Source organism: Oryzias latipes, chromosome 2, assembly GCF_002234675.1.
Source record: "Oryzias latipes chromosome 2, ASM223467v1".
In the NCBI taxonomy this organism is placed as follows: Eukaryota; Metazoa; Chordata; class Actinopteri; order Beloniformes; family Adrianichthyidae; genus Oryzias; species Oryzias latipes.
This window is the reverse complement of record NC_019860.2, coordinates 24,395,579-24,404,793: the sequence shown is the minus strand read 5'-3', so window position 1 is coordinate 24,404,793 and position 9,215 is coordinate 24,395,579. Positions and strand designations below refer to the sequence as shown.

At 47.1% G+C, this 9,215-nt stretch overlaps 2 protein-coding genes across 4 annotated transcripts; one reads left to right on the top strand and one right to left on the bottom strand.

Annotated features, from left to right (window-relative positions):
* Positions 1 to 431: 431 nt before the first annotated feature.
* Positions 432 to 3,238, bottom strand: LOC101158252 (keratin, type I cytoskeletal 18). 2 transcript variants are annotated; one of them, XM_004084524.4, is made up of 8 exons: positions 2,723 to 3,238; positions 2,570 to 2,652; positions 2,349 to 2,505; positions 2,118 to 2,279; positions 1,923 to 2,048; positions 1,503 to 1,732; positions 1,320 to 1,354; positions 432 to 874 (listed from the first exon to the last, which is right to left on the bottom strand). In XM_004084524.4, the coding sequence occupies exons 1-8, from the start codon at positions 3,110 to 3,112 to the stop codon at positions 690 to 692; spliced, it is 1,368 nt and encodes a 455-aa protein (XP_004084572.1). In that variant the 5' UTR covers positions 3,113 to 3,238; the 3' UTR covers positions 432 to 689. The 2 variants fall into 2 exon arrangements, with proteins under 2 accessions (XP_004084572.1, XP_011491090.1); XM_011492788.3 differs by lacking the exon at positions 1,320 to 1,354.
* Positions 3,239 to 3,423: 185 nt separating this feature from the next.
* On the top strand, positions 3,424 to 8,157 carry LOC101158742 (keratin, type II cytoskeletal 8). 2 transcript variants are annotated; one of them, XM_011492789.3, is made up of 9 exons: positions 3,424 to 3,631; positions 4,503 to 4,711; positions 4,780 to 4,840; positions 4,913 to 5,008; positions 5,087 to 5,251; positions 5,326 to 5,451; positions 5,523 to 5,743; positions 5,824 to 5,849; positions 7,476 to 8,157. In XM_011492789.3, exons 1-9 carry the CDS (start codon positions 3,551 to 3,553, stop codon positions 7,676 to 7,678), a joined length of 1,188 nt encoding a protein of 395 aa, XP_011491091.1. In that variant the 5' UTR covers positions 3,424 to 3,550; the 3' UTR covers positions 7,679 to 8,157. The 2 variants fall into 2 exon arrangements, with proteins under 2 accessions (XP_011491091.1, XP_011491092.1); XM_011492790.3 differs by having other exon boundaries at positions 7,439 to 8,157.
* The last annotated feature ends 1,058 nt before the right edge of the window (positions 8,158 to 9,215 follow it).

Genomic DNA, 9,215 nt, shown 5'->3' with positions numbered 1-9,215 from the left:
ATGTCAACAAAATATTTCCTGTCTTCTAGATAAGACTTGAACTAACTTAGAGCAGAGCCTGAAATTCCAACCCAGTCTGTCTAAAAGGATCCTATGATCAACAGTGTCAAAAGCAGAACTTTGGTCTATAAAGTCAAGTTTCTCTCTTTCATGGTCAGAGCTCGCCACAGGAAGCCCCGCCCCAAACTTGGAGCTGGTGGAGCTGAGGGACATTTCCAGGATGTTTCTGTCCAAACAGAAATGTTTCTCATTATTTTAGGGATGTGTTGTTCTTCCATGTTTTACACCATAAGTGTCTGAAATGTCTTGGTGGTTTGTCATAAAGTCGTTTCTCATGAACTTTCTTACGTTTTTCTCTTTGATGATACATTTAATGTCCAGCAGCTGCAGGAACCATAAACCTGCAGCAGCTTTAAATCAACAGGAAACAGTTTATTTTGAAACCAGATGCTTTTATTTTTGTAGCATGAGAGAAGGAAAAACTTTGACCCCACAGGTTTGAATCATTTGAGACAACAAGAAAAAGCTTGAACACGTCAATCAGCCGTCACGTCCTCCGTCTTTTCATCCTCTTTCTCTGAGTCGGAGGAGGATGAGGACGAAGAGGAGGAGGAAGATGAGGAAGAGGATGACGAGGAGGAGGAGGAAGATGAGGATTTCTTAGAGGATTTCTTGGACTTTTTGGTTTTTTATTTCTTGGCACTCTTGCTGACAGCAGCTTCTTTGACGTTGACGGCGCCCTCCTCTGCCTCCAGGGCTCCTTCACCTTTGACCTCTGGAGGAGCTTGGAGGGCAGCGGGCGGCTGAGAGAAGGCTTGCTGCTGCACCTCCTGCTCCTCCATGCGCAGCGGCTCCTCATTGAGCGCGGACCGCTCTGTGGAGACAAAGGAGAGGTTCTGGTGTGGCGTTCAGAAGCAGGACTGGAAACCCTTGTTTGATCGATCTCTCCAGAGTTAGTGCTCTTTGATTTCTGCGGATGTTAGATGGTGAGTAAAGGTTACAGGATGGCTGTGATTGACAGGTTTAGTGATCATGTGACCTGTTCCTCCTCTCTTCCCAAACCCATCAGAAACGAGGAGAAGCGTCTCCGTGCAGCGCCTGCAGGGCGTAATCACGCCGTTCACGCCCTCCAGGCCCAGGTTTCTGGCACTTTTATTTAATCAATCTTGTTTGTTTCCTGTTGGGAAGCAGCCAATCAAATGGTTGGAATCAGGCTGAAGCATCTCAGTCTGTTGACGGAGGTAAACCTTCCGGTTTGACGGGTTGAAAAGTTACATTTGGTTTGTTTGTGGTTGTGGTTCTGGACGGATCGGACTTACCACAGTTCAGGGCTTCATCTAAAGAAAACTCCAGGCTGTCAGGGAAGAAGAGCAACCAGTGACAAACAGGTCGAGCATGTTGAAGCACACGCTGGAGGTTCTGGCTGCTCCTCTGCTAAAACCCGCTTAAACGGCTAAACAGAACGACTTCCAAAAGGGGGAGGAGCCTGGAACTCTGCTCACCTTTCAGGGTCGGCAGTGATGCCGCGCATCAGGTCGTCATACTTTTGGATCTCCTGCTCCAGCTTGGTCTTGATGCCCAGCAGGTCCCGGTTCTGCGCGGCCTGCTGCTCGATCTGCTGCGTCACCTCCGTCAGCTGCCTCTGGAGGTCCCGGATGACGGCCCAGGTGGGCTGCAGACGCAGGGCGCACTCGTCTTTGGTCCTCCTGATGTTCTCCTCCAGGCTGTTGATCTGTACGGAAAGCAGGAGAGGACATTCCGTGGTGTTTATTTGGGTTTTCACAGCCACATCCAGGTGTTCCTGAAGGCTACAGATTTTTTTATGGCTGGAAGCAGAAGCGGTTGAGCGTTAATGACAGACCTGTGAGGAATGAGAAGCAGCCGAGCGGCTCGGCTCGTGTTTCATGTGTTTGTCTGCTCACCGTGCCGAGGAGAGTCTTGATCTGAATCTCCAGGATTTTCTTCTGCTTCATCAGGTCCTTGAGCTCAGATTTGCCAGACTCCAGCGCCTCCAGGTTCTGGGCGTCCTCCACTTTGATGTTATCAAACTACAGAGGAGAACATGACAGAGTCAGGAGGGTGGGGGGGTGGAGAGGTCCCCGACAGCAGCGTCATACCTTGCTTTTGTACCAGTTGTCCATCTCCTTCATGTTGTTGTCTGCTACTTTCTCGTAGTGGACTCGGATGTTCTTGACAAGGTCAGCCAGGTTGGAGGTCTGGGACTCGATCTCCACCGTCACCTTTGAGTTCTTGATCTTCTCACACAGATCCTTGACTTCCTGCAGGACAAAAGAGCTGAAGTTCAGCCTCAGATGAGCAGAGAGCGACTCTGCAAACAGGAGCCTCACATTCTGGTGATCTCTGGTCAGTCCATCCAGCTCTGACTTCACCAGTTCCATCTCCTGCTGCAGATTTTCTTGGGTCAGTTTGGTGTCTTCTAGAGTCCTCTTCAGATCCTCCAGGTCTTTGTCCAGCTCTTTGTTTGCCTTCGTTTCTGCCTCCAGCCTGCAAACAGAAGAAAGCTCAGTTCTGTGTCCAGGTGTGGAGAAGAGTTCTGCCACGTTCTCACTTCTTCTTGAAGTCCTCGTTGGCCAGCACAGAGCTATCGGTCTGCAGCAGGATCTTCACGTTCTCCATGGTGATCTCCTTGATCTGAAGACAGAAACATGTCATAAGAAATAACTTCAAACCAAAACATCTGCTTCAGAATAAAACAGCACACCTTCTTTTTCAGATCCTCCAGGGATTCCAGGGTTTGATCCCAGTCTCGTCCACTAGGTACCTTCCTTTTGGCTTCGATCTCATCGATCTGTTTCTGCAGGTCCTGGTTTTCTTCCCGCAGCAGCTTCACCCTGTCCAGGTACCCGGCCAGCCGGTCGTTCAGGCCCCTCAGGGTCTGCCGGTGCTCCATGTCGTCGGTGGTGGAGGGAGCTGGGGAGTCCGGGGCATCCTCCCTCTGCTGGCTCTGCAGGGAGGCCCGCGCCTGCGGGATGGAGTCGCTCTGCTGCTCGTTGCGCAGCACTTTGCGCAGCCCCTCCAGGCTGGACACGGACGCCCTGGCGCCCCTGGACCCGGGAACCCCGAACAGGCTCTTGCTGCTGTTCCTTTGCATGATTGAGGATGAGGATGAGGATGAGACGGAGCGACAACCACACGGATCACTTCTGCTGACTTGGAGTCGCCGGACGGATGCTGGGAAGCCTCTTTATAGCAGGTGTCTGCGCGTAAATCCGCCCACCAGCGGCCTGGTTGGCTCCAGAGTCCGAGGAAAACTGGTTCTGAGAAGAAATTCCAGTTTTTCACCTCGACCACATACCTCTCCTCCTCAGGTGTCATCTGATGATTGGACCTCAGCGCAGGTATGGGGAGGAGATGGAGACTCCTGTGCGTTTAAAAGCTGCTGCTCCGCGGGAGAAACGACGCGGCTTCACCAGACCTCACCTGTTCAGACAGACCTCACCTGCTCAGACAGACCTCACCTGTTCAGACAGACCTCACCTGTTCAGACAGACCTCACCTGCTCAGCGGACCTCACCTGCTTCCTTCCATCATGTCATCACCGAACAGCAAAACCAAAGAGAAGCATGAGATGATTGGACTCAACGACAAGTTCGTCCAGTTGATTGACACGGTGCGTAATTTCCTTTAAAAATGTTCAACAGTTTCATTGTTTTCTGCTGAAACCGCTTTTGAAGAACAAACTTACATTAATAGAAATTATTTCTGCAACAAAAATCTCTTTTTAGATTGAAAAAAATGCGTAAATATTTTTGATTTGAACAGCAAATGCATTCTTTGATGATTTCTTTTTTTTACTTTGCGTAAAACGTTTTTCCTTCATTTAGAATATTTCATATCTGGATTATAAAATATCTGCAGAATGTGAAGCTGCTGAGGGGAATAAAGAGAGTTTCACCAACAAGTGTCCTGGAGGAATTTAGAGCTTTAAGACTGAAGGCTTTTGTTCTAATGAATCCGTTCCCTGGAGGCACAGAAACAGTCTGTGTGTGTGTCGCCCCCTGGTGGAGAAATCCAGAACAGCGGGTTCTGAAAGAGAAAAACGGTGTTTGTAAATATGTTTTTGTAGCATTTTCTCATGATGGTCATGTGTGAGGAAAATTAGGAACAATTCTGTTTCTGTGTATATTTTTATCCAAACTGGAGCAGACAAAAAATGCTGTTTGAAAAATATTGTATTTGTGATGTAGAGAATAGTGTGGGCGGGGCATGGGCGCAGCAACAACTGGAGTTGCTCCGCCCCAACAGCCCCGCCCACAACCCTGAGGTGAATTTCCCTGCAGTCCTAGAAAACGCTTCCCAAACACAGGATTTTAGATTTTGTCTAAAAACGATTAAAAGACCTCTTAGGAAACAGATCAAACGATGACTGAAGGGGTGTTTGTCGCCCCCTGGTGGAAACATCCAGAACAGTAGGAGCAGCACCATCATCTGGTGGGAACATGTTTCTTCCTGTGACGGATTCCTGTTTCTGTGCATCAAAGGTGAAAAACCTGGAAAACGAGAAAAGAAAGCTGGACGAGAAACTGAAGATCCTGCGGTCGAAGGAGGACTACGCCGGGAGGGTGGACGACATCGTGAGGCAGGAGAAGATCGAGCTGGAACAGCAGGTGGAGACTTTGCTCAGGGACCAGGAGAAGCTGAAGGATGAGCTGTCCACGAAACAGGAAGAGGTGGAGGACACCAAGAAGAGGTCAGCACAGGTTCTGGTTCTGAAGCTCTGAGTGTTTGTCAGCACGGTAACCATGGAAATGCTTGCAGGTACGAGAAAGAGTTGAGTGACAGAGTTGAGAAGGAGAACAACTTTGTCATAACCAAGAAGGTAGGTACAGGTGTGTCTTCTTCTCTTGCTCTCATCCATCATCTGGAAGTCTTTATTGTGTTTGTGCAACAGGAAGTGGATGAAGGCCACATAACAACTGTTGACCTCAAACTGGAGCTGGAGGATCTGCTTGGAAAGCTGGAGCTCCTCAGGGCTGGATTTGATGAGGTACAGAGAGGTTCCATTCCTGCTTCTGGAGAAAGAAGACGTTCCTCCAGATGACCCTTCTGTGCGTCTGACCTTCAGGAAATCAAGGAGCTGGAGTCTCAGGTCCAGAATGAGAAGAGGGTCATCTCTGACACCAACAAACGCTCCCTGGACCTGGAGCCCATCATCCAAAGCGTTGAGATGAAGTACTCAGAGATGGCAGTTCGTGCCAAAGAGGAAGCAGAACAGCTGAACCAGAAGAAGGTGAGGAGCAGAGAAGAAGAGGAGGTCTGTCTGTCACACGTCCATGCTGACACTGTGGCTGCTCTGCTCCTCAGATGAACGATTTGGTCCAGACTGCAGGACAGCGCGAGCAGGAGCTGCGCGACATAAAGCGGGACATCGCAGATCAGATCCGCATCATCCAGAAGCTGAAGGTGGAGGTGGAGACTCTCAGGAGGAAGGTACAGACCAAACACAGAACTCCTCAAACTCCCCCGTCTGTCCACCTGATGATCTCTGTGGCTCCTGACAGGAAGAGTCGCTGAGAAAAGCCATGGAGGACGCCAGACAGAATAGCGACCACGACATGGAGAAGGCTCGAGCGGACATCGCCGCTCTGGAGAACGCTCTGAAGGACAGGAAGAAGGAGCTGGCCAGGCATTTCCGCGAGCATCAGGAGCTGCTGAACATCAAGCTGGGCCTGGACATCGAGATCGCCACCTATCGGGAGCTCCTGGAGAACGAGGAGCAGAGGTAGGAGAGGCAGCAGGTCAACGTGGCGTGAAAATGTGGGAGGAGTCTCCTAACGGCGGTTTCTGCTCCTCCTTTCACAGGATGAGGCACACCATGCACCTCATAGGTGAGAACCTCTCTGTCATCTTCTCTTGATGAGGCTTTTTTAAAACCCGAGAGCTGAAAAAGCTGCAAAGTGACTTCATTATGACAAAGAAATACGTTTTAGAAGAAAGTTCTGACACTTCAAGACTTATGAGACAGAAAAATCCCTTGGAGTGGTGCGCCCCCTTGTGGCGAAATCCTGTTGTAATCAGCGGATGTAAAACATCTCAAAACATTTCTTTCTCATGGAAGCGTATTCCATTCAGTAAAACAAAGATGACCTCTGACCCACAGAGTGTCCGTGCCAGAGACGTTTAGTGTGTGATGTTTGTGGAGAGACACAGGTCTGAAGCTGCAGAGGCAGGCAGGGACCGTCAATAAAGTACACAACAACACTGCAGACAAACAATAGCAGCTTCTCAGTAACTCGCCCTAAATAATCTCACAAACATCACAAGAACTCCTTAAAACAAACTACACAGAAATCCCAAATGTCGTTTTTATTTTATTTTACAGTGAACCATCACGTTTAAATAATGCAACTTGTAGACGTTTCCTTAAGTTGTCGCTGTAGGACTGCATTGGCTGTGGTCCCACAGGAAATTAGAGCTAAAAACAGAAACGAAAAAGTGAGAGTGAAAAATGAAAAAAACATTAAAACTTTTTATCAAAAAGACTGAAAAATTTGTCAAAATGTAAAACATTTTAGCGAAAAACATAAAATTTGTGAAAAACAAAAAACGATTGGAGCAAAAAATGAAAAGAAAACTGGCAACAACAAAAATTATAGCAAAAACGGAAACATTTGATTTGGAAGTTAGAAAAAAATTCCAGACTGTGAGCCGCTCACTGCTGTGTGACTGATGTTGTCGTCAGGATGGACTCACAACTGAAAACACTGCTCCTCAATATTTATGACTTCTTCAAGGATTTTCTCTGTGATGTTTGTGGATGAAGTCGGTAGGAAGAACAGAACAGATGATGATGATGATGGGGATGTTGCAGCTCATCTTCATCATCATCATCTAGTTTTCATGAGCAGATGAGGTCAGCGCCCCCCCCCCATGGTTGGAGTTATCAGCTTTCTAGTTCTTGAAAAAATCTGAACGAGAATCACGGCAGAAGTTTTTTATTTGAATGTAATATGCTTCCATACTAACTCACTAAACCAGAATGAACCAGCAAATTCATTAAGAACAAATTCTATATTTAAACTTTTCAAGTTTGTGTTTCAATGCAGCATAAAAGTCAAATTTTATGTTTTATTTTTATTCTCAATTTTTCATAAAAACTATTGTATTTAATTTATTTTTTTTCTAATTTTTTATATTTTCTAGATCTATATTTTATTTTATTTCATTTTTTTATGTATTTATTTATTTATTATTATTAATTTATTTCTTTTCCTTCTGGTGAGGGCTAAGCTCAGGTCAGCAAAGGCTTAAACTTTTATTTTTATTTTTATAAAGAATAAGCTTTGATTCAAAGCCGTTGATGGACAGAAGGAAGAAAACATTCAGAATGTGCAGAAAACAGAACACTAACAAAGATACACCAACAAAGCTGTTGTGTGTTTGTGCTCCACTAAAACCAAACCTGTCTTTTGCTCAGATGTCTAAATACAAACCAAGTCCTTACTTGCACGCAGACGCTAAACGGACGTCGGAGCCCCAGAAGCCCCCCTCCCTCTGGAGGGAACCCACTGTTGTCCCAGACTGCCCCGTTGCCCCGGTAACCTGCAGTTCCCCCAAACCCATCGAAATCCCCACAGTGCCCAAGAAGCGGCTGCTGATCCGGTTGGAGGTGTCGTCAGGCCGGGTGGTGTCAGAAAGTTCCCACTACACCGACTGATCAACTCCAACTCTGCTCCATATCCACAAATGTGAATTCATTATTTAATAATTCATCTGATAAATTAACTTGTACTAATATTATTCGGTGATCCAACAGTGGCTCCGACAGATTCAACAGTGTGCTGCAGTAGGGGCTTGAAGTAGTTCACATCAGTGTTTTCCAGCTTTTCTCCAGGCGTTCGGCCTCTGGGGGGGGGGTGCTGGTCTTGCTGTTGTTCTCCTCAGACATCAGTGACTAGATCATCACGTCCCCCTTAAATCTGTGCTCGTCTCTCCTCTGTCTGATGGAGAGCAAAGCTAGAGCTGCTTTCAATGATCTTTTTGGGGAAATGTCAGCTGTTTGTCCTGGGATGCAAAAGAAAAAAAAGGCTTTCTGTTTATTGTCCTTCCAGTTCGCCATGTTCTCATGTCTGTCTGCATCTTTGAACTCTGTAGGAGAAAAACCTCTATTGTTAATAAAAAACTAGCAAAAACGTGGTTATCTTGTGTCATTACAAGAAGAAGCTTCTGGATGGATGGAGCAAAGCTTTGTCTGCTAGTCTCTAAACCCTCATTGGCTGCTCTCAGAAATCTGTCCATAAAAAACAGATCTGAGGACAAAAGGCATCAGAAACACGGTACAAACCCAAGATTCTGCTCTGGTTGGACTTCAGTAGAAGGCCCAGAGTGCCTTGAACAGGACTCCATGAGGGACAAGATCAGACAACTTCTCCAAATCTACAAAGCACATGTGTACTGGATGGGTAAAGGCCAATGAAATCCTCTAGCTCCATGTAGAGCTGATCCACTGTCCCATGACCCAGACAAGACCCAGACTGTTCCTCCTGAAGCAAAGGTTGCACCGTCAGTCAAATTCTCCTCTCCGATTCCATGGTGGAGACTTTTCCAGGGATTGTGAGTAGTGCGATCCCCCTGTGGTTGCAGAACATCTTGACTCTGACCCGACCCGCTGCTGTTTGACCAATAGGGTCCCCATGTTTCACGGAGTGAACGTCAACACAAGCTGAGGGCTTTAGAGCCAACCCACTCCAGCCTGTCACCATGAGCATCTCCAAAGGGGATGAGAGTTCAACCCCTCCAAAAGAATTTGGTGTCAGAGCCCAAACTGTGAAGATAAGCCAGGCTGTCTCACGCCCCCTCCCACTCAGTCAGGTGACATTTTGTGTCCTGATGGTCAGAAAATATTTCAGTGGATTGGGCTGTGAACGTCCCCCAAATGATTCCTTCCTGCGGGTGGTGGGCCTACGGAAGAGAATCCCAGATAGTCTTTTTGGGCTGCGCCTGGCGGGATACCTTGGGTGTTACGTTTTGAGTTCTTTGCTTCTGTTTTTGGTTCTACTTTAGTTCAGTTTTGTTTTGAAAGGTTTCCTGTTTTGTATCATGGTTTAGAGTTTTCCTTTTTGTTCCAATCTGCCCTGATTGTTTCCACCTGTGTCTCGTCTGTTCTGTCTATTTTAGTCCTGTCTTTCCCTTCCTCCTGTGCTGCTCCATAGTACGCTGTTTCCCTGTTTCAAGTGGTTTTCGAGTGTTGAGTT